This window comes from Protomyctophum bolini (genome assembly GCF_963924005.1).
Source record: "Protomyctophum bolini genome assembly, chromosome: 22".
Taxonomy (NCBI): domain Eukaryota; kingdom Metazoa; phylum Chordata; class Actinopteri; order Myctophiformes; family Myctophidae; genus Protomyctophum; species Protomyctophum bolini.
In genome coordinates, this window is record NC_137883.1 from 15,098,565 (window position 1) to 15,124,517 (window position 25,953).

At 43.1% G+C, this 25,953-nt stretch overlaps 1 protein-coding gene across 4 annotated transcripts in view; it reads right to left on the reverse strand.

The window, feature by feature from the left end:
* Window positions 1-714: 714 nt before the first annotated feature.
* The window catches only part of dennd1a (DENN/MADD domain containing 1A), a 31,653-nt gene continuing 6,414 nt past the window's right edge, over window positions 715-25,953 (reverse strand). Inside the window, exons 4-24 of one of the 4 annotated variants that reach the window (XR_013963403.1) lie at window positions 25,880-25,929; window positions 25,343-25,462; window positions 24,909-24,978; window positions 23,771-23,851; window positions 22,163-22,216; window positions 21,437-21,547; window positions 19,889-19,989; window positions 18,699-18,744; window positions 17,743-17,844; window positions 15,947-16,072; window positions 15,266-15,367; window positions 14,688-14,796; window positions 13,457-13,497; window positions 13,093-13,164; window positions 11,341-11,397; window positions 8,993-9,127; window positions 7,902-7,972; window positions 7,199-7,333; window positions 5,660-5,909; window positions 1,650-5,186; window positions 715-1,555 (exon numbers count right to left, since the gene is read on the reverse strand). Coding sequence is in view for 3 of the 4 variants with exons in the window: in XM_080755306.1 (XP_080611432.1) it covers window positions 4,119-5,186; window positions 5,660-5,909; window positions 7,199-7,333; window positions 7,902-7,972; window positions 8,993-9,127; window positions 11,341-11,397; window positions 13,093-13,164; window positions 13,457-13,497; window positions 14,688-14,796; window positions 15,266-15,367; window positions 15,947-16,072; window positions 17,743-17,844; window positions 18,699-18,744; window positions 19,889-19,989; window positions 21,437-21,547; window positions 22,163-22,216; window positions 23,771-23,851; window positions 24,909-24,978; window positions 25,343-25,462; window positions 25,880-25,929 (2,901 nt within the window). In the remaining variant the exon portion in view is untranslated. Of the gene's footprint in view, window positions 5,187-5,659; window positions 5,910-7,198; window positions 7,334-7,901; window positions 7,973-8,992; window positions 9,128-11,340; window positions 11,398-13,092; window positions 13,165-13,456; window positions 13,498-14,687; window positions 14,797-15,265; window positions 15,368-15,946; window positions 16,073-17,742; window positions 17,845-18,698; window positions 18,745-19,888; window positions 19,990-21,436; window positions 21,548-22,162; window positions 22,217-23,770; window positions 23,852-24,908; window positions 24,979-25,342; window positions 25,463-25,879; window positions 25,930-25,953 lie in introns of all 4 variants that reach the window. The other 3 variants (XM_080755307.1, XM_080755306.1, XM_080755308.1) reach the window with 3 other exon arrangements.

The window sequence follows — 25,953 nt, forward strand, 5'->3', positions numbered from 1 at the left end:
GGAACACAACCACCCTAAAGACTAATCATTGTGTATATTCCTGCACTATACCTGCATCGAGTTATCTTGGTACACAGAAGTTGATCTATTGAAGATTCTGACCTTCAAAGTACATAATTTTTGTTTTGATTGTATTGCTGTATTGTTGTATTGTTCTTTCTGCTTTGGCAATGTAAACGTATGTTTTCTCATGCCAATAAAGCCCTTTGAATTGAATTGAATTGATAAGCTGCTGTCTACATGTGAGCCACAGGTTGTGGGTTCAAGTTCAGCCCACAGCCTCGGACGGCATATTATAGGCTATAGCATGCTGTTTTTCATAATTTTTGAGGATTTGAAAGATAGACGCCTTTATCCAAGGCGCTTTACATAGATTGTGCATTAAGTAAAAGTACTTAGTAAAAGTACTTAGTTACTTTCCACCACTGCATACATCCATGCAGCTGACCTCCCCATTGGTGGATGTGATCCTGGGAGGCGCACCTGTGTTCTGGTCCTCTTGATTGAGCTGAGCAGGACCTAGAAACCTCACCTTCGTTTTCACTGTTCGTGTTTACACAATCACTCAAAGCAGGCCATTCATTATAAATGGAATTTAATGTTTGTGTTAAGACAATGTTTGCGTTTCACACACACCCTCAAAGCTGGACATAATAAAAAAGTAGGAGAAGACGCTTTAAGTGAACTAATGGAAACCACCCAAATGATTGCATGACATGTTTTAATTACGAGAAACAGAAAACAGATAAAAACACATCAAACACAAAATCAAACTTAAAAGTGCTTAATTATTATATTAAATGCTGATTACCTTACGTGTACGACTGGACAGATATTCACCAATGAGGAAATATCAGCCGATATTACATTGACGTCTGTTGATTGGACCCACTGTGGCATGAAAGAAGAAAAAAAAAAGATTTGGAGTTCTACTGATGTAAACAATGGAATGACTAATACTTGTTGAAGGAAAATAATGGCACACCGTCACAATACCAAATTGAGAATAGCGGGACTGATTACCACAAGTCCGTCATATTTCCTCTATAGCATAGGTCTCATGTGGGTGTGTAAGCCAGTGCTTCTCAACACGGGGTCCAGGGGGTGAACTATCCCTTTAAGGGTTTCTAACTCGGAGTGTACAAATGAAACCAAATCCATTTGGTTCATTTCTATACTCTCAGAGTTGAATGAACACTGATAAAACAGTGTATATTGGGTGCCAGAGATTACAAAATGTCATCAAATGTGACTTCCTACCACCGCACATAATACACAAAGGTGTTGTGTATTAGGGGCTGCTATCGTGCTATCGTGCAGCCTCCAGCTTTAGCATAGGCAGAATCTTCACATACTATGCCTGTCGGAAATACATGTCAGAGCTGAAATAGACAAGCAAATATGAAATAAATGCTTAAACATGAAGCTATAGGTGTCCACGGAAGTGAACCTTTCAGACCCGTTTTCTCAACGAGACATTACTCTATAAGCCATCTCCAAAACTGGTGGGTCAAACTGAACAACCAATATGTCAATTTGAAACTATGATTCCCTGCTTTCATGAGACATGAAAAAAAATCCAATGACTTAGTTTTGTCAAGGTGGGTCGTTATGGTTGTTAAGGAGGTATTCCATTTCCATCATGCAACTTAATCAGCGGTTCTCAACCGCGCCTGTGCCTCAGCGCTCAGCAGTTCTTAACATTTCATAATTTTGCCAAGAAGTTTCATGAAAATAAAAGGCAGATACACGTCGCTCTGGAGCCCACTTTGAGAAGGACTGACGTAGGCAAAAAGTGAAAAAAGTGGATTTTGATTATGGACTGTAGTCAGTAGACATTTGTTTCCTTCCACAAACGTTAGCAGTGAACAGTTAAAGACGTAGTGAAATGAAAAATATATTTCTTCACTTTTAGAGCATATCCGTGGTCATCATGTGTATAAACCTTAACAATAGATGGCAAAACAATGACATTTCAATTTGTGTATTTTCTATTTTTATATCAAGTCCATATGAAGCCAATTTTAACCAAAACGTGCTGCGTGATGACGTAACATGGCCCGAAGGAATCTTGATTTAATTTCATCCGTTTGATTCCCATTGCTGCACAACTCTGTATTTAATCTCATTTAAGATGACATCCAGACAGTGTATTATTAATTTTAAACGTAATCATCACGCTAAAATATGTAACTGAAATCATTATAGGTTAGAAATAAGCTACGTAGTAGCAAACATGCTTTGCTGGCCATCTGTCTCTCACTAAACAGTGTAGTGGAGCTACTAACGTCCCATAGCCTGAAAGGATACGACGCTATGATTGATTCAGAAACGTTTCAGACTGAAAATTTAAAATATAATGAACGAAAGTCCTGGCGTCACCCGCTCATCCCCGGTGTCAAGAAGTAATTTCTCTATGGAGAACATTGGGCCATGTTAAAACTGTCTCATATAAGAACTGTGGTCCAAAAATAAATAAACTGTTTATGGTGAAAATATAACTAATTCGGCAGCGTCAACAAAAAAACACGACCCAGGTAGGATGAGTAGTTGTGTACTTTAGACTCTATAACTCTGGTTCCAAAACTTTATAGTGAGAGTCCCAAAGAGATTAAACTTTTGCCCGGAACCCTAACTAGTGAAAACAGCATCTTCACTACTTCTTAGCATTTGTTTTCTAATTTCTTGAAATTACAAAAGAAAATCAAATTTTGTTTCTAATTCATGAAAATGTTTTGCTTTTATGGGAATGTTTTCTGAAAATGTTTTGAAATAAATGTAGGAAAAACCCATACAAATTGTGTCCACGACCCACAAATGGGTCCCGACCCACTGTTTGTGAAACAGTGCTCTATAAGATGTTCCGTAAACTTGGATTATACTGTATATACAGTCGCAGATGAAGAAGTTCCCATAGCATTTATTGACAGGAAGTGCTGTAGAGTTACAGATATTCAGTGTCTCACTGCATATTCAAAGTGGGTCATTTATCCCATCGAGGGTTTTCACAGGAGTTCGTCACACATAATTCAGGGATTAACGACACAAGCCCGAGAGTTATAGCCTCGTTCATGATTCTTCGGCACGGTCATAGTGCTAGAGCAGTTAGGGGAAAACCCTTTTTTTTCTGGTTGATCAAAACGTGAAATACACTTTCAGTTCATAATCTGTTATCATCAGTGGTGCAATCAGGAAAGTGATGGCGGGTTCGTTCCAAAAAAACCCTGTCGGCATGACCCAACTCGACAGATGAAATAACTGCATGTTTGCAATGTGCCACATGTCATAACTACCATAATGCCACAAAGCTGGTAATCAACAATAGCGAACTAACTTCTCCACCGATCTCCAGGTCTAGCATCATTTTTGACAAACACTGTTTTCTTTTTTTTGTTACAAGAGTATCACATAATTTCCCCTCGCCCTTCGGGTCACTGGCATTTGTACGTCACAAAAGTAGCTATAAGTATTGAGCGGAATAAGCATGTATGACTATAGGGTGGCATCAGAGACGAGGCGCGCACAGCAGGATCGTCTGCAAAGAATCAAACAATTAAGCCATTAAGACCTGGAACAACCATTACTGAAAAATCGTGAAAATGTGGCAGAAATCTTTGAATATATATTCCTTAACATTCGGTTTTACACGGAAATCTTTGCTTCTGGGAAAACAACATATTTTCAGATGGAGTTGGCAGCTGATTGCATATAATTCTTGGGGTCCTTGACATGAAATAGTTTGAGAACCACTGATATACACTGTAGAAACATAAGGTCTTTCAGAAAACTGTCACGATTTAGAAGACAATTTGGAGAATCTGGTTACAGGTCTTAATGGGTTAACTGTGGACAGGTGAGTTGTGCTGAAAAGCAAGGGCCACGTACTGTATGTGTCTACTGTTCTTGCCCGAGAGCGAAAAGAGACCAAAACTCAACACACAAACACACACACACACGTTTTACATCCCTGCGTCTCGCAGACGGGGAAGTCTGCGTTTATGCATCGGCTGCAACTTCCAGCCACCAGGCGCGCTTTATTGCCCAAGGGTCCGCAGCACAGCTGGTGGTACTTTGGGGACGGTAAAGCCCGGGGGGTGGGGGGGCATTATTGCCAGATGTTAATCAAACGTCTCCCATCTCGTCCGAAGGTCGTCTGCCTTCTTCTTGGGGGGCGTGGCCGGCTTGGCCATAGTCAAAAGATCGCCGAAGAAGTCCTGTGTTGCCGCCGATGGAGAATCCGCCCCGGTTTTTGGCAGCTTTCTCTGAGCCAGGTTGGGCACGCTGGGCGAGTCCGTCAGGGCGGAGAGGGCGTGGTTGCTGGCAGACAGACGGGGTAGGGAGGCGGCGGCTGCGGGGGGGAAAGCCGACGCGAGTGGCCGAAAGCCAGCAGAGAAAGTTCCCGGGGAGTAGGCCCTATAGAGTTCGGGCAGCGCGGAGGGGGGGTGTGGCCTGGGCGGGCCGTGGAAATATGGCCCGGCGGGAGACGCGCCGTAGACTCCGGCGAAGGGATTTGCGGCCACTGTCGGAGAGTAGTGTGTGAGGGGGGAGGTGGTGCGCAGGCCATGGGCGAAGGGGTTGAGTGTCGTCGCGTGGACGTACGGAGGGAGGCAGGGAAGGCTGGGCAGGTTGGGCCGAGGCGGAAGGCTCGGTTTGGAGGCCGAAGAAGCGGATTCCCCTCCTTCGTATAGGAGGGAAGTGGCTGCGGTGCTCTGCGCAGAGTCGTTGAGAGGGTCCAAAAGGTTCAACAAGTCTAAGTCTTCGTCATCCTCCGGCCTGGCGGGCTTGAGGAGATCCTCGCCGGGGCTCATCCCCAGCGCTTGCCTAAACTCCTGCCCCCCTGCGGACGTCCGTCCTTCCCGCACGCCCGTGGGCGTGGTGCGGGGCTTCGTCACGTGCGGTGCCAGGATCTTGCCAGGTTCCGGCGTTTTCCTTCCTTGGGGCCGCGGTATGGTGATGTTGCTCTCACCGCCGGACGGATCGGGGTAGACGGGGCCCGGGCCAAAGCTCTCGGTGCCATCAGGCGGCTGTGCCTCCTGCTGTGCCTCTGACGGTGCTCGCTCCCAGCCAGGAGAGGCCCACACAGGCACGGCCATGTCGTCCTGCCCACTCCACTGCTTGGTGTAGGGGTGGGAGAGCTTGAGCCCGGGCAGTGTGCAAGTGCGTTCGTTGGCAGACAGATCCATGCGCTGCAACACAGGGAACGCAAACAAAACGTGAGCATATATGTGAACATATATTCACAAATAAAAATCGCACCCATGCGAACTGATTGGTGCAGTGTGTGTGTGTGTGTGTGTGTGTGTGTGTGTGTGTGTGTGTGTGTGTCAAGTCCTCCTTTCTGGCCTGTGTATGAGTGTGTGTGTGTGTGTGTGTGTGTTGTACCTAAAAGTACAAATACACCTCAAAAAGTCAAAACCTGGTGTGTGAACATGTACAGCTGGTTGGGCTCGTTGTCACCTGGTGTGTGAACGTGTACAGCTGGTTGGGCTCGTTGTCACCTGGTGTGTGAACGTGTACAGCTGGTTGGGCTCGTTGTCACCTGGTGTGTGAACGTGTACAGCTGGTTGGGCTCGTTGTCACCTGGTGTGTGAACGTGTACAGCTGGTTGGGCTCGTTGTCACCTGGTGTGTGAACGTGTACAGCTGGTTGGGCTCGTTACCTGGTGTGTGAACGTGTACAGCTGGTTGGGTGTGCGCAGGTCCTCCAGACTCTTGGCCAGGCTCAGTGGCTGTGTGCCTTCAGGCTCGTCCTGGCAGCTGAACAGCTCCCCCAGCAGACTTACGTTGGAGAGAACGTCGCCTGCGGCGGCCATCGTCGTAGGGCTGGGCGGGGCTGTGTGGTGCTCCGGCCCCTGGCCGCTGCCGCCTTCTGCAGACTCCAACTCCTTCAGGGAGCGGTAGGGTTGAGGCCTGCATGGGCGGTGCCAAAGAGGGTGTTGTTTAGTGTCGCGGCTGGCTGCAAGTCGCGACTCGCACAGTGTGGAGTGGTGAATGTAATGCTAGTTTACAGTACACGCATTGAACTGGAGTCTGACCCATGCCAGATTTTTGAAAAATTAAATACATTTGAAAAACTTTTATTTAGGTTTCTATCAGAAAAAAAGTTAACTTATAAGGAAACAAATAAACAAAATGACTTTGATAGGCACAAAATAAAATAAATAAAGTATATATGGGAGCCTCAATAACCTAGCCTCGAAAGATTTCCTGGCGATTCAGGTCTGGTGACACAGCCTACGGCGGCATCAGTCTTGATTGAAAATCTGATCGCAGCAGCTGATTTGGCTGATCAGCGATCAGCCCCATCACTCAACAGCCTCAAACAACAAACATGGCTGCCCCCACTGCGGTGACTCGCGACCGTATCATTCTGGCTATTAAATCAACCTATGATAAATAGTTTCTTTACAGAAACGACAGGTTATATAAACATCATCATCCGACATATTTTAACGCTTTTGTTTACATGCTAGTAGCGCTCATTGACTGTGTTTGTTTGGGTAGCAAACGGGTTAGCCATAGCCACATGATTGACAACAACGTCATCTGCTTTCCTCCTACTATTCTGATTGAAAAGACTGCCGCTTTGACAACTGCTGCCTTGGGGAGGGGCTTATAGTCACTTAATTATTCAGGCTATGAATAATCCCTTTTGGGGTTGTTATTGCCATGTACAGTATATAGCAACATATTATTTTTGTAATTTTTAAATACATATTTAAAGTTTTTCTAAAAACTCAGGTAAGGATTTAGAAGGCATTTTTAGAATCGGCCTCATGCTGCATTCACATGGGATCAGGCAGACCGCAGACGGCAAACCGGAAGTAATTTTAGTGCAGCAGGTGGTTCCGTTTGCCGTCTACCGCTTGCCTGATCCCATGTGAATGCAGCATCAGGTCAAAATGGGTTGGTTAACGTCTAGTCAGTGCTTTGTCACCTGACTGCCCTCAGGTGACACTTTGTCAGGTGACTGAGGGCAGTCACCTCTAATAATGCACACAAACCAACTGAAGGAAATTGTGAGAAACGGAAAGAATGATTGAACGATCAGGTGTCCAAACAGAGAAGTGCATGAAGCCAAACGTATACTCCGTCTCACGTCGTAAACAGCCCCGCCCTAGCGAGTCCACGACATGGCGCCATGAACTTGCTAGGGCGGCTGCTTTCGCCGCACGACTCGAGTATGTCGTCTGGCTTACAGGGGAGACCATTCGAAGGAAGAGAAGAGAAAGGTTTCGTTAAAGCCCGAGGCAGACTGGTCGTCGCGCTGCAGCTCGTCCTCTGACGAATCCTCCGACAGAAAGACTGTGTAGTGACGCGTAGGGCGGCCACAGCTAGAACAGACGACAGAAGAAGAAGAAGAAGAAGAAGAAAGGGAAAAGAAGAAAGCAAAATCTGGAGCGTTTATATGTAGGTAGGGTAAGACTTTCTTTTTAGCATGTAATGTTTCCCTGTGTTTTCATAACAAAACAATACATACATTGTTTTAGTTTTTTACAGTGGTTAAAAGACAAGATTTTGGTTTGGCTGCATGCTGAAAACAGCTGAAATCTATGCCAACGTGGGTCATTTTAGTCAGCGGCCAAATACATATAATTGGGCCTCGACATGAAAACGTTTGAGCACCACTGATGTAGCAACATACAGGTTTTTCATAAAACTGGTATGATTTAGAGATTTTTAGAATCGGCCTCAGGTCTTAATGGGTTATAAGTGTTGGTGTGTTAACATAAAGGTCTGGGTTGCTGCCCAGGCCCACACTGTATATACTATATATATAATGTAGTGTTAATAACATACAGGTTGCCACCTAGGCCTACGTTGTATTATAATATATTAGTGTTAATAACCAGGCCTAGTACATTGAATATATAATTATATATTATAGTGATAATAACGTACAGGTCGGGGGTGGCGTCCAGGCCTACATTGCTAGACGGTCTCTTCATCATCAGGGGCCTGGGGGGCCGCGCCTGTGGAGGAAATCAAATCAAATGTATTCATATAGCATGTGGAAACAACTCACGTTGTACCAAACCCCCAGCAAAACAAGAAAGTCAATGATAAAACAACACACAAATATAGGAATATAGGAATACAATACAATACAAAAACAAAAATACGGAGCGCATTAAAGACGTAGTGAAATGAAAAATACGTTAGATTAGTTCCACACATTATAAACCATTTCCATGGTCATCATAGGGCATACCTAACAACTATGCCAAAACAATGGGAACATTTCCATTTTTGTGTATTTTTATATGAAAAGTACATCAAAATCCAATTTGAATTACTTCCTTTGAACAAAAATGTGATGCGTGATGATGTGTCGAGGCGTGCATGAATAAAAAGGAATCTTGATTTCCCATTTCTGCGCGTTCCATCAGACACCGTTGAATTCGATGACAATTTTTTTTATTTTTAAGAGGTGCAACCACTTCCTTACACAGCTTTGTTAAGTGGTGCAACCACTTCCTTACACAGCTTTGTGTGTCTGTGGGTGGCTGGCTGGCTGTGTCCATCCCTGGCTGTGTCCGAGCACGAAAATAGCGGTTGTTTAAAAAAAAAAAAAAAAACACTCCTTGGGCTAAGAGTGGCCATAGCCACTTTTAGCTCATCACATTTGTCAAGACGGCAATGGCCATTTTTAGGCCAAGGAGTGTTTTGTTTTGCAAAAATAATACTTGGAATGGATTCAGCATCATGAAACCCCCCTAGTTTGACATGTCACGTTCTACTTAAAGCATGATGACATTTTGATGTTTTTGCCTTATACAGGATGTTAATGGGTATGGTCACATATTATGCTAATAACTCAAATTGCTCAACATGCAACTTTTAACATCTCATCTTCTAAGCCTATAGATGACATTTGAATCATAAAAGTTTATACTAACCACCATTTCTGGGTTCATGAACAGTATAGGCTCTCCGATGCGGGCGGGCATGGTTCTGCCTACCTGTCCAGTAGGTGGTGTGGTTCTGCCTACCTGTCCAAAGTGCACGGTGACGGGCCTGCGGTGGTCCAGGGTGCTCCACACTCCCTCTCTCTGCTCTGCGCCAGACGAGCCGTCGTGTTCGATGGCCGCCACGCCCGCAGTGGTGTAGCCGTTCTCTGCTTGCTCCTGGAGAGGTCACAGGGTCCACTTTATGTCAGATATTTGTTGTTGTTATTGGAACAACCTTTAACCCTAGAACACTAAACAAATACTTCTCATCAAATAATTTGCAGTACAGCAATACATAGCAACTTGAGGTACTGTTCTTGAATATTTCATCAAGGCTGTAAGAGCCATGAAATGGTTTGGTTATGTTGACTATACATTCGGTCAATGAAATGAGTAGGCTGTCACTGGTGTTGATGTGGATGATTGACGGGCATAGGGGCGGACCCAAGGTTACCTTTAACATCACCTGTTCACCTGCTGTGGACACAGAGAGAGAGGGGGTGTGTGGGACGCCATACCTTTTGTTGACCGCTTTATTTCATTTACTTTATTTACTTTGTAGCTGTGGTCATTTTGCTTTACGTTTGAGCACCATTATGAGTTATCTACATTGCTTTAATAAAACCCTTAAAATGCATCATTTGCACAATTCCTTTTGTTTGCGACGGAGCGCGTCTGACACCATGGCCCATCCCATCGCCTCTCAGCGACTTTAAGTTTATTTTTCATGTCGCTATTACAAAGGCTTTTCACAAAATAAAGAAAAGAAAATAGATATCATGCCCCTATCATAGGGGGGCAGAATAATAGAGCTGTGAACTTCTCCTTTGGTCCACCCATTACTGGGACATGTGATTATGGGCCAGTAAAAATAAAATAATAAAACAGGGAAAGGGATTTTTCTCTATCACTCTATCACTAAACACGGGTGAAATTCTGACTGTAGAAAAAAAATCAGACCCGGCTGAAGTGAGTGGTACTGTACTGTACTGTACTGAAAAGTGAGAGCGAGAAGCGAGGGCCTCGCTTCGAGGCTCTTGCTTGCCGTGTGTGTGTCTGTCGTGGCTCTCGCGACAGACACAGACAGACTCTGTCCTAATTTGGGGTTGCCCATCTAGTCTGTGTCAGAATTATTCAGATCTCATCTGGCCATCATGGAAATCATTAATATATTGAAAATAAACCCACATGCCCAGACAGAAAATTGTCCATACAAAATACCAGTAACATAATAGAACATATCAGACACAGTCAGCTATACAGAATGTGAATTTAAAAGCTAAATTAAAAGTATATTGGGTTTACAAAGAAGTTTTACCCTGGGAAGGTGAAATCAGACTCCTCAATTTATTATTTTATTTATATATATATATATATATATATACATACATATACACACACACACACACACACACGCTTAATGGCCACACTAATGCACATTAAATAAATCTATGGGTGTGGCTAAGAATCTGGGGGTTGGACTGGGGTGTGGCTGAGAATAATTACCCGTAGGTACATCTGAAAACCCAGCGATTCAGATTTTACGTCCAGGCAAAAACGAAGGGAACACAACTGTACGTCTTGTACTGTAAGTAGACTTAAAAGTAAAGCTAGTGTTGACTAATCATTACAAGTGGCTCTTATTTTGAAGAGGAAGAGGAAGTCCGTTTCGGTTGTAACCAAGCTGCCATGACCGTTGTTGAAAGGGAAAGCTGTTATGATGCGGTTGCCGTTCGGAGCGCTAGTCCAACCAAGTAAACACTTTGAAATTACTTTAAACATGGAACCCCCACAGCATTAGCTGAGTAGTTCAGGTGTAATCTCAGCTCGGCCCGCTGTGCGCACCAAGCAACATGCTCCTCTAAGAACTAGACCAAAAACGTTATGTGCGAGTTTATGCTGGGATAAATTATGTGGGTTCAGCAACCGAACTGAACACATGAAGAGCCGTTAAGAATATGAACTTGATGAAAAATAGAGTCTGCAACACTGGTATGAAACTCAGCTCCACTGGTTTATTAGATTCGACGTTTCGATCCCTTATAGGATCTTCTTCAGGAATAATGTGACAGGGAATGGGTGTGCACCTATATACAGGAAGGGGTACAACTGATTGGCTCTAACGATGGGTGGTGACTACTGCCACCTAAGCCCAAACCAATCAACCAATTTCCCATGTCACAATAATAAACATGTTTGAATATACACAAATACAAAAATATATAACAGGTACAAAATGTGTACAAAATATGCAAAATCTAAGCACAATAATACACATTGATTTCAGGATAGGACACAAGAAAATGAACTTGAACATGGGTTAATTTTTTTGTGCTTCTGTACAGTATTTTGAGAGAGAGAGAGAGAGAGAGAGAGAGAGAGTTGTATACCTTCTGCTTGAGTCTGCTCCTGACTTCCTTGATGCCCATTTTAGCGTGGTCCTTCGCCTAGATATCATGGATAGAGAGAATGATGCAACAATTAGAAGTATACTCTCAGCTTGTACATCTGTCATTTTTGAACATTTTTGAATCGGAATCGGCCTCAGGTCTTAACCCATTCTGGGAGGGAACCCCCTTTGGTGTTTTAACCCATTCAGTACGGGAACCCATTTTGGTGTTTTAAGCATTATGTTATGCTTTAGCTATTGAAAAATAGCAGATCTACAAGCTAGCGCACAGAGTGCCGCGCTACGAGCTTGTAGGTCTGCTATTTTTGAAAAATCGTGAAAATGTGGCACAAATCTATGAATATATATTATTTCAGAGCGAAACGTTTTTAACTCAAATCTTTGCTTCTGGTAGGTCCCTGGAACAACATATTTTCAGATGGGGGTCGGCGGCCAATGTCATATATGGGGTCCTTGACATGAATATGTTTGAGAACCACTAACATAGGGTTTTTCAGAAAACTGTTAGAAGGCTTTTTTTTTCCCGACGTCAGGCCTAAATGGGTTAAGTATTATGTTATACTTTAACTAATGAAAAATAGCAGATCTACAAGCTCATAGCACGGCACTGAGTGCCGCGCTACAACCTTGTAGATCTGCTATTTTTGCAAAATCATGAAAATGTGGTGCAAATCTTTGAATACATATTCTTTCAGAGTGAACGTTTTTAACTCAAATATTTGCTTCTGGGAGGACCCTGGAACAACATATTTGCAGATGGGGGTCGGCGGCCATTTTCGTATATTTTTGGGGTTCTTTGCCCTCAAAATGTATGAGAACCACTGACAGAAGCATAGGTTTTTCAGACAACTGTATACTATATTTCTAAAACTATGAAACATCTCAAAGATTCTTTTTCAGGCAAACATGTCCACCGTAAGATGAACCTAAGTAGGCTAGAATGGGGTTGCTAGGTGTAAGTATGTAGGACTAGTAGGATGCCAAACTTAACTCATGCTCCCTTCATGCCTGAGTGTCCAAGTTGCTCCTTTGCACCTGACAGGGGGAGTTTCCCTGGTTGGACGTAGCGCGTGGAAGGAACACGTTATTCCAACCAGTTCCTTTCCCCTCCATCAGGCGCCCCGGCTGGCCAGGGGGAGGCAGTTTAGAGACCAGGATTACTGCATGTTTTTGTGAGGGTATCTACCCTAGGGGACACGGGGAGAACATGCAAACTCCACACAGAAAGGCCCTTTCGCCAACCCCGCCTTCGGGTATGGGCACTGATGCCGCGGAGGAGGAAACACGCCACCAGCACCTTTCTAACTGCAAAGTGTTTGTTTCATAAAAATCATTGTAGACATATGTTATGAGCCACTTTCTGTCAAGACATTCCTTGTAGGAGATACATTTTAAAAGTGCTGGCGTTTGGAAGCACTCGTTGGATATCACTCAACAGCCCTGAGTAACTACCTGTTTTTAATTTGCACATAATGCAGTACAGTAGGCAGCAGGACTTTGCTTTGCCTGAAAGCGAGCGTTTCAAAAACAAAAATGACAAATGCGAAATAGGCAAAATATGTGAGATTTCATGCAGTGAAATATGTGGGAAGTTGCAAGATAAGATATGCAGGAAGTTTGCACGATTATGTGCCCATTTAGAAGCATTTTTGGAGGGTCTACATACAAGATGGTCGCCGTGTGCATACTGCATATATGGTCTATAGGTAGCAGTCAAAGGTCAATTGCTTACAAACTTGTAGACGGTCTTCATGGCAGGGTTGGCCCTGGTCCTCATGGTGTTAAAGATGGCCCCGCCCCCTTTCTGTCACACAACACATCACAGACATCATCAACGTGTCGTTATAGACCCCATGGCAAGTCATTTGGGATCAACATAAGTAGGAAGACGTATTGCGTTATTTAGCCTGGAGTTGCGCTTTAATTACAATTTAGGCATTTAGCAGACGCTCTTAATCCAGAGCAATTTACATTAAGCAAGAACAAAAGAGGTTCAGTACTTAACCCTTGACCTAGATAGCTACAATACGTGTACTGAGCAATGCATTAAAGTTGGACTATCTGTTAGTTACAGCAATATGAACCATGCGTCTCACCTTGACAGTTAGCAGCCACTGGTGGTAGATCTTGTCACTACCTGTGGAACGGACAGAGGATTTAGATCTGGTCACTACCTGTGGAACGGACAGAGGATTTAGATCTGGTCACTACCTGTGGAACGGACAGAGGATTTAGATCTGGTCACTACCTGTGGAACGGACAGAGGATTTAGATCTGGTCACTACCTGTGGAACGGACAGAGGATTTAGATCTGGTCACTACCTGTGGAACGGACAGAGGATTTAGATCTTGTCACTACCTGTGGAACGGACAGAGGATTTGTGTGACTGGATGGGTGGAAAAGATCAAGGTCAAGAAGACAGATTACTCTGATCAGGTTTTGTGGGACCGATCCCGATCGCGTTTTTCTTCCCATCGGCAATCTTGTGCGTAAGGGGAAGATTTAAAATGTCCAAATTATCATATTATGTCAAAACTGTTCCTGAGTGTGTGGCAAGGAAGGGGAGAATGTTTAAGCCTGTCACAAAGATGCAAAACTATATTATATACCAACTGAAAATCAGCTAATCACCGATCGGAGCACCTCAAATTATTATTGCAGTTTTTGTTGCCAACATTGGATTAAAGCTAAATAAAATCTACAGTATACTGCCAACCAACTGAAGAAACCACAGACTGAGGCCTAAACATTTGCTTTCATAAAATATCCCAGGATTTTATGGAAGATGCTTCTGCACATATTCATAGTTTGACCACTTCAAATTCTCCAATATCAAAATAATAACGGAAAGTATTATCTACAAGATCTACAAGCTCTCAGTGAGTCTGAGACACATTGAGAGCTTGTAAATCATGCTTCTTCTAATATATGTGCTAATATTGGAATATTTTCCTATTTGTACTTTGGCAAAGTGTTTAAATGAGGGAAATAAAAAATGGTACCATTCAATTCATGTTTTCCTTTTCTTTTCTATTGTCCACAATAGCTCACAATGCGTCACAATGCGACACACTGTGAGCTTGTAGATCAGCTATTTTCACAAGATTTGTATACATTTGAAAACTTGAAATGGGACAGTCTGCATAATGAGTACTTTCACTTTTGGTACATTATGTATGTTATGTACATTTTGATGTCAGTACTTTTGTACCTTTCCTCAAGTACATTTTGAATTCCAGAATTTTTCAGGTAAGGAAAGTATTTCTACATTGCAGTATTGATACTTTTTAAGTAAAACGTGTGAGTACTTTCCCACCACTGCACACCAATATGTGTGATGAGCTCACCGGCGTATTCGCCCATGTTGATCTCCTCTTCGAACACGTCACTGAAGCCCTCCCCTGAGTTCAGCAGGTCCAAACGACCATCTACAAACTGTAGTGTACAGGACAGGAGCAGAAGAGTCAGAACACATTGCATCGTCCTATCATGTTTGTGCAAGCTCATTCATAGATTTCAGATAAGAGAAGAACAAGGGGGGAGGGAGAGCAGCAGGTACAGTATGTACACGAGGTTACACATTAATCCACAAAACTAGCATCATTTGTATATTGTTGACCTATTTCTAACATATAAAACAACTTTGGTTCAACTTAGAACCCTCTGTCACATGGAACTCTTTTTTTGTGTCCAGTATCACTATGCCAGCATCAGCACAAAAGCAGTATTAAGCATAACAAAGTGTCATAAAAGCGGCAACGCATCAGGAGGTCCACGTGGCAGCAGGTATGTACATGAGTTTAGACATGAGAGGTACAAGAAGTGCCAACACATCGGTAGCAGTGTTCATTTCGTTGTGAGCTTGTAGATCGGCTATTTTCAGCATGTGCGTGCGTGCGTGTACCTGTTTGAACAGCTGCAGCTGAATGGCGTTGTGTAGAAACTGTCTCATGGTGTTGGATCGATGGTTCATGAACGTCTCCTCATTAAACGTGATTGGCTCTCCCTAAACGCAAAGGAAAGCACATTGGCTGAGAGGGAGTGGTTGGTCCTGGGGTCATTAAACATGATTGGCTCTCCCTAAATGCAAAGGAAACCACATTGGCTGAGAGGGAGTGATTGGTCCTGGGGTCAGCGGTGTTGGAAAAGTTACTAAAAAAACGAAAATATAACCTATTACCAATTACTTTTTTTTTAGCATTTGAAATGCTAAAATATCTAAAAACAAAACACACATAAAATCCCCAGTTAAGTGTTTCTTGTGTCCTAAACATCATTCAAATAAAATCTGGTTGCAAAAGGGGTGAAGTGGCCCTTTAAGTTTTCAAATGTATTAAAAAATATGTTCAAATTGCCGAAATGTATATAGGGCTGAAGTGGCTAATGTATGTTTTGTAATAATAATCAAAATATACAAAGTAACTAAAGTTTACTAATTAATGTAGTGGAGTATTCGAAGTTGGAAGTATTCGAAGTTGGAATTACTCAAGGAAAGTACAAATACAGTACCTCAAAATTATACTTAAGTACAGTACTTAAGTAAATGTTCCACCACTGTCTACATGGTAGTCTTTGATGTACTTACCGGTTCGATCTGCAGTGCGTTCCTATAGCTTCCAAACAGAGACGCCTGGCTCTTCAGGAAAGCCCTGGCCACGCCTTCCCCCGTCGTTATGGAAACCTTCTTCAGGCGGTTCTTTAACGATGATATCTGGACACGACAGACACATACAAATACTCCTTTACACTCAACACAGTCACACATACAAACACTCCTTTACACTCAACACAGTCAGCCACATACAAATACTCTTTTACACTCAACACAGTCACACATACAAATACTCCTTTACACTCAACACAGTCAGCCACATACTAATACTCCTTTACACACTCAACACAACGGCCCAAATAAAATCAAATATCAAGAAACTGTTTGGATGATGACGCTTCAAGAAATAATCTTGCTCTGTTCAATCCACCTTCATGCATTTTGATCTTGTTCTCCAGACTCCAGTATTGTTAAAAACAGGTTTACACATTTTAACCATTTATTTATGTGTATATGCGATTTACTAGGTCGCATTTACTATGAAAACGTGCATTTCCCATCAGTCCATCACCCACCCCACGCCTCCATATATGGTCATGCCTCGTGACATCACGTGACATCACCAGGGATGGATATCCCTGGTGTCATCAACATTAAGCCCATATATGGGAATGCCCGTATATGGAGAATTGGAGATCCCTGATGTCATCAATATTGGCCAGCAACTCTACATCTGACCTCAAACCTCAAACCCTCAGATCTCCATTATGAAGCTGACCTGTTCTGACAATTCCATATGTTGATCCTTCCCCATCCGTCTTTCCTTCGATGTTTCCCTTTTGACACCTGTCCATTCAAAGTTCAAACTCTACACGGGCCAGCCCCAAAGCCATTAGTGCAGTCGCGCCCGGCAGCTGGTGAAAACTAGCGTTCTCAACAGGCCCGAAAATGAAGGCCCAGCCCTACCTGGGCCCTCATCAAACCCTGTACACTCAAGACACTGCCCCCGCTGCCACCCTTAGATCTCCATATATGGAACTGACTTGTTCTGACATTTCATATGCTTATCTGACCTCATCAAACCCTGTACACTCAAGACACGCTCCATACATGGCCAGTACAGAATTCAGTCCATATGTTGATCTGACCCCAGTCTGCCGTCACCCAGGCGGATATGTACATGCGATTTCGCTCTGTAGAGTGAGGTCGCTTCTCATCCTCAGGGCGTCTTACTAAGGCACGAACAGGACAACACGAACGAAGCGAAGCGCCTGGAATCTTTGCCCCGGTAGGAAAATCCAACTGAAGCGACCTTCGCGTCCCCCAGACCCCCAGCCAATCAGTGTTGATGTTGTCTGGAAAACCCCCGAAATGTTCATTCAGTTCCAACTGAACTGACCGCCGGGACTCAGCAATGGTGGAAAAAACAATATACAAACCCTTTGCAAAGACATAGGAACTAGTTTTGCTGCTCATAAATATATTTCCCAAAGATAAATTACTGTGTCTACCACCGATCGGCACATGACACAAGCGAAGGGACTTATTTATTTACCAACACTGACCTGTGCGACCAAAGTGAAGTGATTGAAGCGACTGCTAACCATTTCATCCATTGATCACACGTGAGCATAATAGTCTTACAAGTATGCATGTCGTGCAGGGTGTAGCGTATAGCCTAATACGTGTGCATGGCACAGAATAATTATGGTATACCGTCTGAAAAAACCTATAGGCTACAGCACTGCCCACACAAACACACACACACACACACACAAACAATAGTATGGCAACGGACAACGGTCATTTCACAAGCATCATGATCCTACCACGTCGCTGGGCAGCGTCTGGAGGTCTTCAAAGGGGGTCTCCAGTGTGTTGGTGTCTACGTTGAGGACCACCACATCATCCAGAGCCATCCCTCTCACCTTCTGTACACATGAGCACACACTGAATGTTAATAACATTTCTAAAACGGGTAGTCCCAATACTTGATTCTGATTGGCTGGTCACCGTCACGTGACCGGTGTACATTCCACCGATAACCACTTTATATCATTCGCAGGTGATTCCACATCTCTGTAGCTGTACTGGGGAAGGGGAGCGCTTGATTGCTTTACAAACACATGCCGTACGGGCATGTAAGCACCGCCCGGCTCATACGACTGTGAATGTGTGGCTCCAGGCAGGACCTTGATATGAAAAGGGTTGAACACCCTTTGGACGGCAAAATTCCATTTAGTTTTAGTCACATTCTAGTCATCTGAAATGTTTTATTGTTGGTCTAGCTTTAGTTGACTAAACATCATAAGATTTTAGTAGACATCTACAGTTAATTTAGTCGACAAAAATGTATTTTGGCGGTGCCTTGATGGAGTTGTAATGGTTGATGTTACACTTGGTTGCATGTTGAAAATAGCAGATCTACAAGCTCACAACGTGTCACAGCGTGTACAGTAGCTTGCAGATCTGCTATTTTCCAAGCACAACCTAACATAAAATGGCTTGTCTTGTACTTCTACTGGATCTCTCCCTGCCTAATATTTTAGACTAGTTTGTATTTGTTGACAAAATTGTCTTGGTTTTAGTCATCATAGCTTAGTTTTTATTACATTTTCGTCAGTGAAAAAAGGGAGTCTGCTAACATTTTTCGTCTTAGTTTTCAACACTGCAGCATTGTTGAGGCGACGTGCAAAGAAACGAAGAGATGCTGGATTAAACGAGAGAGAAAACAAGCGATAGCATTTCACACCTGTGTCACACGTTGAAAATCAAAGACACATACCTCCATTAGGCTGGAATGCACTCCAATAAGGTAGGGCATTGGAGCACTGAAACACACACACACACACACACATTCATAAATAATTATGAAGTTAAATATGTATAGTTATGCGTTTGTTTAGACGGGACAGTGCATATTCATGACCACCACCCATAAAATGCCTGTGTAAATACAGCGGATTTAGCAAGAATGCATCCATATGCCTTGTACAGAAAATAAGCAGCATTAACAATAAAAAGAGATTAGTTTTGCCCTAAAATTCACACTCAAGAAAACTGTAAAAAAACAAAACAAAAACAAAACATTTTAGCCGAATTAAAATGTTCACAGAGCACAATTAAAATGTATTAAGACCCGGTCTGTCTGGGGTCCCTAGACCCATACTGAATCCGGTGCTTACTTAGCCCTGACAGAGTACTCACAGACGAGCTGCGTAGCACACGTTCTGCTCTGTGTTGCAGAATGTATGATACAAATGAATCCAGGAAAACATTTTTAGTTATTTTCTATATGTATTATTGATTAGTGATTTTGCGATTTAAGGAATTCACTTTTATGGTACTGGATTTTGGATTTTCAGGAGCCGTAATCATTGTAATCCTCCAGATTAATCATTAAACAAAATTAAGTTATGTGCCGTAATTCTAAAACATATAAAAGTTTAACTTTTTACTAGTGCTGCTAAATTCATGCTCAAATGTGAATCTCGCTTTCCCGCTACAAGAATTGAGATCACAATTCTCACAAGATTCACATTCTTTCCATGAAAATATTAATATTTATTGTCTTTAGTCTGTAGTTGCTGAACACATTCAAATTATAGCACCTGGAGCCAACTACTGTGGCTTTAAACAGACAACATGAAAGGGCTCGACTAGTCTCTCTTGTAGCAAAAACATACAGTAACAGTAACTAAAATGAACACGACAGCCAACTAGTGCTGTAGGATTTTTGCTAAAATGTATAAATGAGATTGCATAGGTCTGAATCTAGATTGCTAGATCTTTTATTTATTTATTGTGCAGCACTACTTGTTTTAACAATATTCAAATATTCATAGTATAGTCATTGTAGGCGAACATTTGCAGGCATGTCCAAAAAAATAATAATAAGGAAATAGCTAGAACAGCCGATCATCCACAAGCTCAAAGAAGACAAGCTGTGACATGGCATCTTTGTAAAACACTCACCAGCAGTAATCTACGAGATGCTGCGGTAGGACAGGGATGTACACATGTTGCCAGAACATGGGATACAACATGGCTGCTGATCCGTGGACACACGCCGTTAACTGTGTAGAGACAGGAAGAACGTATACAGCCAGGTATGTGCAGAGCAGCTAAATACTGATGAGCTAACTCATCGCGGGGTCTTTCAACGCTGTGCAGGCCAAGGACCCCTTAGATGAGAGGGAGATGAAGCAATAGAGCCAACGCTACAACTTGTGTAGCTTTGTGTTGGATTCATGTTGATGTGTATTCTCAGACAGTTAACCACTTAGCCTTAATTAAACCCCAACATTGTGAGCTTGTTGATCAGTTATTTTTTGGCTAATGTTTATTTATTTATTTTTTATAATTTTTATCCCACTATTTTGTAACGATTTTCACCCCTGTGTCAATTATCTAATGTGATCCTGGGCTCTACACACCCTCCGCCAACCTGGGGAGAGCGACGGACTTGAACTCATGCTTCCTTCATGCCCGAGTGTCCAAGTTGCTCCTTTACACCTGACAGGGGGAGTTTCCCTGGTTGGACGTAGCGCGTGGAAGGAACACGTTATTCCAACCAGTTCCTTTCCCCTCCATCAGGCGCCCCGGCTGGCCAGGGGGAGGCAGTTTAAAGACCAGGATTACTGCATGTTTTTTGTGAGGGTACCTACCCTAGGGGACACGGGGAGAACATGCAAACTCCACACAGAAAGGCCCTTTCGCCAACCCCCGCCTTCGGGTATGGGCACTGATGATGCGGAGGAGGAAACACGCCGCCAGCACCCACAGCGTCCCGAGCGGGAATCGAACCCAGGACCTTCTAGCTGTGAGGCGACAGCACTACCAACTGTGCCACCGTGCCCCCCATTTTTTGGCTAATGTTTAAAAAAAAATCACACCCGTGTGAACTGAGTGTTGCAACACCCCTCTTCCCCCCCCCCCCTTCCTCTCTCTCTCTCTCATTAGCAGGCAACAGTCCTCTCTCTCTGTTTCTGGCACAGCAGCCAACAGCGCCCCTACTGGTACTCATACCAGTGGTGCTCACACATACGTGAACGTCACATACATAGGTGAACGTCACGGACATTGCTGTTCCTTGGAGTGGTTGCACCACTCAAAAAAAAAGAAAAAAAGAAAACACAGACACGGGTCCCGGACCTACTGTTGAAGACCCCTGAACTAACTGTTATAAGGCACACAAAAAATGCAATGACACTTCTCATCAGAGACCGTGGTTGACACGAGGGGTGAAGATTTAACCCATTTTGGGCGGGAACCCCTTTTGTTGTTAGCACTATGTTATGCTTTAGCTATTGAAAAATAGCAGATCTACTGACATAGAAACATAGCTTTTTCAGAAAACTGTCAGGATGTATCAGACATTTTTAGAATCTTGTCAAAATGGATTAAAGAACGCAGGGAGTGGGATAGAATGAACGCACAACACAGAGCGAGAAGTGAAGAGAAAGGGAACGGAGGGAACAACAGCAGTAGAAACAGACAAAAGGATGTGTGTCTTCTACTTACAGTGCTTAGTTTGCTACAGCAGATGAGGATTCGACGCTCAAAAAGCATACTAGCGTACAGATGGAGCATGTTATTGACATCTACCGCTACAAAATACTCTGTTAGGTTTCTCTGCAAGGGAACAGACACACAACAAGAGGAGACACGTTAGATGCAACCTGACAGTAGACCACGTCCAGTGATAAATCAGCTGACATTTTGGCTGATAATATTTAGGTAGGACAAGTGATTTTATTTGGTTAAAGTAAGTGTTACAAAGCTCTATATTGTGACAGTAGAGTGTTTGTTCAATAACAGGAGTCGCCATGTCTCTCCAGCTTTGTATTAAATGCATTTTCAGGTCGGGATACCAATTTTATGTTATAGAGAACACGGTCAGGATACAGATTAAACTAGTGGAACAGGACACAAATAAATGAGCAGACACAATTGGAACTACAAAACTACAAATTAAGCTGATAAATGGTTACTCTCTCGTGATTGGCTGAAATGTCGTCACCTACTGTACCTGAAGATGTATTTTCTGTTTATTCAAAAATATCTGATGTACAAGCTCAAAACGTGCCGTGTTCTGAGCTCAACCCGCCGTGTTGTGAGCTTGTACATCACATGCCGTGTTGTGAGCTTGTAGATCAGCTGTCATTGCAAAATGTTCGCCCCAATATAGGGATGCTAGGGTTCATGTTAATGACACAAAGAGGGACAGACACAGACGACTATACTCACATTTTCGGGAATGCTGGGCAGTTCTCTGATGTTAGGCACAGTGAAACAGGTATACTGCAAGGGAACAGGCACAGTGACGTTCATGTATTTTAAAGTGTGCGTTGGGGAAAACATTAACGCGTATCATGTCAGGACGTCCACACACGTCTTATCAAATAAAACCACAGGGTTGTTGGGACATGTGGGAACGTCTTCAGGTGAGCCTTAAATGACAGTAAAGCACATTCTCTCGTTAGCTCTCCCCTTGGTTACCATTTCTGTATTTTGGACGGCGGTATATCCTAGGGTCCGTCGAAAGTGAATCCACTCTCCATAGGATGCAGCTGTACCACTGTCTGCTCATGGACACATCTAGCGTCGCTTGAGTGTTGATGATAAAGATGCATAAAGTAGCAGTAGGAGACCACAGAAACTTGTGCAAAGTGGCGTTAATCTGTGTTGCCGTGAAGTATTTTTAAACTATTTTACAAGTTCTGGCTTCTCTGAAAGCCACTCGCGGTGCAGGAGGCGGGACATGGGAAGTGAGGAAGAGAACATTTTAGAGAAGCCAAAACTTCAAAAATAGATTACAAATACTTAACGGCAATGCCAATTAACGCCACTTCTCACAAATTTCCGCGGTCTTCTACTGATACTTTCTGCATCTTTAAAACATCTCATCAACACTCGAGCAACGCTAGATGTGTTCGTGACCAGGCAGTGGTACAGATGCGTCCTATGGAGAGTGGATGAACTTTCAAGGGCCCCTAGGGTACCGCCGTCCAAAATACAGAAAAAGGTAACCGAGGGTCCCAAAAGGGACCCTCTCATGTAATATTGCTCAATTAAAAAACAGCGTTGCCAAGCTTTTCAACTGACACATGTTTTCCAAACTCCCTCCATGCCACACACACTGAAATTTCCATGACAATAAGTATTAGTTATTAGATGCTCGAGAGGCGATTCTATTCCGATTCAAAGGGCTACGATTTGATTATAAATCGATTACCAATGCACCTCGATTCCAATTCCCCGCACTGTGTGACTAATAAACAAAGTGCTTTCTAAAGATCCATAATAAAAACTGATTGATTTACTTGTGTCAGGGTAGCTCAGTCGATAGATTTTCATGGGTTCGATCCCAGGCGCCGCCAACTCAGCGTATGAGGAGCACAACTTGAGTGCAGTAAGTTGTGCGGCAAGTACTGGGAGCTGATGGTAGGTGTGGTGCTCCACCTCAGCCTGGTTACAGGCTTTAGTTTCCGACACCATTATTGGTCCGACAGTCATTAGACCGACAACCTACCTCAAACCAAGCATTTGACGGAAGCATTTGAAAATTGCAGGAGGCAACAGTCTGGCAACGTGGCGGTGGCTCAGGGGTAGAGTGACCAGATGGAACTGCAAGGTTCCCAGTTCGAATCCGGGCTCCCCCAGAGTTAGTGTCGAAGTGTCCTTGAGCAGGACTCTGAAGTACCCCTAATTGCTCCCATGAACAGGTTGGTGCCTTGCATGGTTTCCTCTGCCATAAGTAAAGCCCCTTGGATAAAGGTGCTATATAAATGTACCATTTACCGCAAACTACCTGCTGTTAACAGGGACGGCAGGTGTAAAGTGGTTAAGACTCACCGTGCTGAGATGAACGGGGGTCCCAGCGTCAGGGATTGGCAGTGTGTGGAGAGAGACCAGTAGCTCTTCCCATTCACTTTGCTGAAAAGTTCACAGAAAGCAAGGACCACACAATGGCCAGTTACACACACAGACAGTAATTGTTGCAATGGCCATGATATAACTATTTTAATAACAAACTAACTGAACAGTTGCTTTCTTGTAGCTAGTTTATAGTACAAACGTTTGCAATATATGCACTTAATTACACATAGAATGGAATAGGCCCAGATTTGGGGTGTTTAGTATTTTAGTTTTTCGCCCATTTATTTACGGGGGTCAATTATTGACAAATGATACGGGGCCAATACAATGACGGGGCCCAGTGATTCTAAACTGCCACTGCCACTCGCTCCTCTTTGAACTGACACCATACTTGCGTCTCTGTTTAGTAACCATGATTTATTTTTATTTTCGTTGTGTAGCCCAGTGTTGTGTTGTGTGCATCCAGTATATTCCATATAAGTCAAACGGGGGCAGCGATGCATATCAGATGCGACCACTGAAATAGAAAAGAAGAATATGCTAAATTCAACGCCACCCCCCGGTAATTAATAGAGGCCCGGTAATTATTGGAAAGGAGGATTTACAGTATGTACAAATTAATCAACAGACATCAATGAAAAATGAACGTTCAAACAAGGATTTGATATTCCATACAGTTTGCCTCTAATTGTCTTCAAACATTAAGGTACGGGGGCCCATTGTTTTTTTGTACATTTTTATCCCACGACTTTGCACACAGCGTCAATTATCCAATATAAACATGGGCACTACACTCCCTCCGACAACTGACCTCATGCTTCCTTCTATGCGCACGTAGCGTGCTTACAACAAAATGCAACATCCAATCACCCCCAAATTGGAATAGCATGTCGAGGGGTCTCTGTAGAGAGCACCTCCGAAACCACTTCCGCGTCTGCCAACAACTGCACCGTTCGTCGTTCAAATGCTACCCGGCGTCCCCTATAGACGAATCCACGGGTGGGTGCCATGGGCACAGCCATTACTGAGGTGTAATCAGCACTGATTAGCTACACCTGGCCAGCAGAGCACTGCTCCATGGATGCAGTGGTTGATTAAATAAGTTGATACTGACCTGGCCTTTGATAGTGTAATCTGCCAAAATGTTAAGCAGCTTGTAGAAAACTTCAAACCAAGGCAGGTAGCTGAAAATAAACATACGATATTTGTTAACTTACAATTTGATAATTACTATTATCCCACAATACACCCTAACAATTTGAAATTGTTACATGGAAGAATTATGTAACAATCACTACAGTATTTCATAATTTGTTGATGGGAAATAGTGTAGTGATTAAGAATATAAATTATCGATTCATTCATTAATTGATACCATTATCAATCAATTAACCGGTTACAATAATAAGTGGCATTTTTATTATCATGATTTTTTTAAATCTGATAATCAAGATATTCATTTCCATCTACATTTTACTGATATACAGAAAAAACACAAAGCAAAAAACACACGCACGTACGCACGCATGTGCACAAACACAAACTCACCTGAGGATGCAGTAGCAGTTCTGGGCTCCCGAGGAAAGGCGACAGAATCCAAATCTCTGCTTGCTCTCGATGTCCGTCAGCACAAACGTAAAGTTTTGTCCCACTTGACTGACCGTCAGGCTAGAGGGAGAGAGACACACAGAGACGAGTGAAATCACTTCCATTTCCGAAAATGAAAAGCCTGCAAAGTAGGGGTGTAACGATATAGAAACGGCATCAAAAAATCTGTTTTAATTTCAAGAATCGAAGTATATCGAAATGTAAACAGCAACATTGACTTTGTATCTTATCGTTTTGCAATGCAAATAATCGGTATCAAATCGTTTTGCAATCTAAATAATCAATTGTATCAATACTAAGTAAGTGCGTTGTATTGAGAAAATGTTAAGAAAGAATGAAATTTCTTCAGCAGGGAATAGACTACAAGTCTGAAACAATTATGGCAGGAAATTAGTTAATGCTGCAGTCCTAGGAAAAAACATATCGCCCCCACTGTCATGTGTGTCTGTGCATGCATGCCGCGTGCATGTGTACTACCTGTCCATGACGAAAGGAAAACAGAATTTGGGCACAGTCTGAAGGGTTTCCTGTGGATCAAAACAAATAATGAA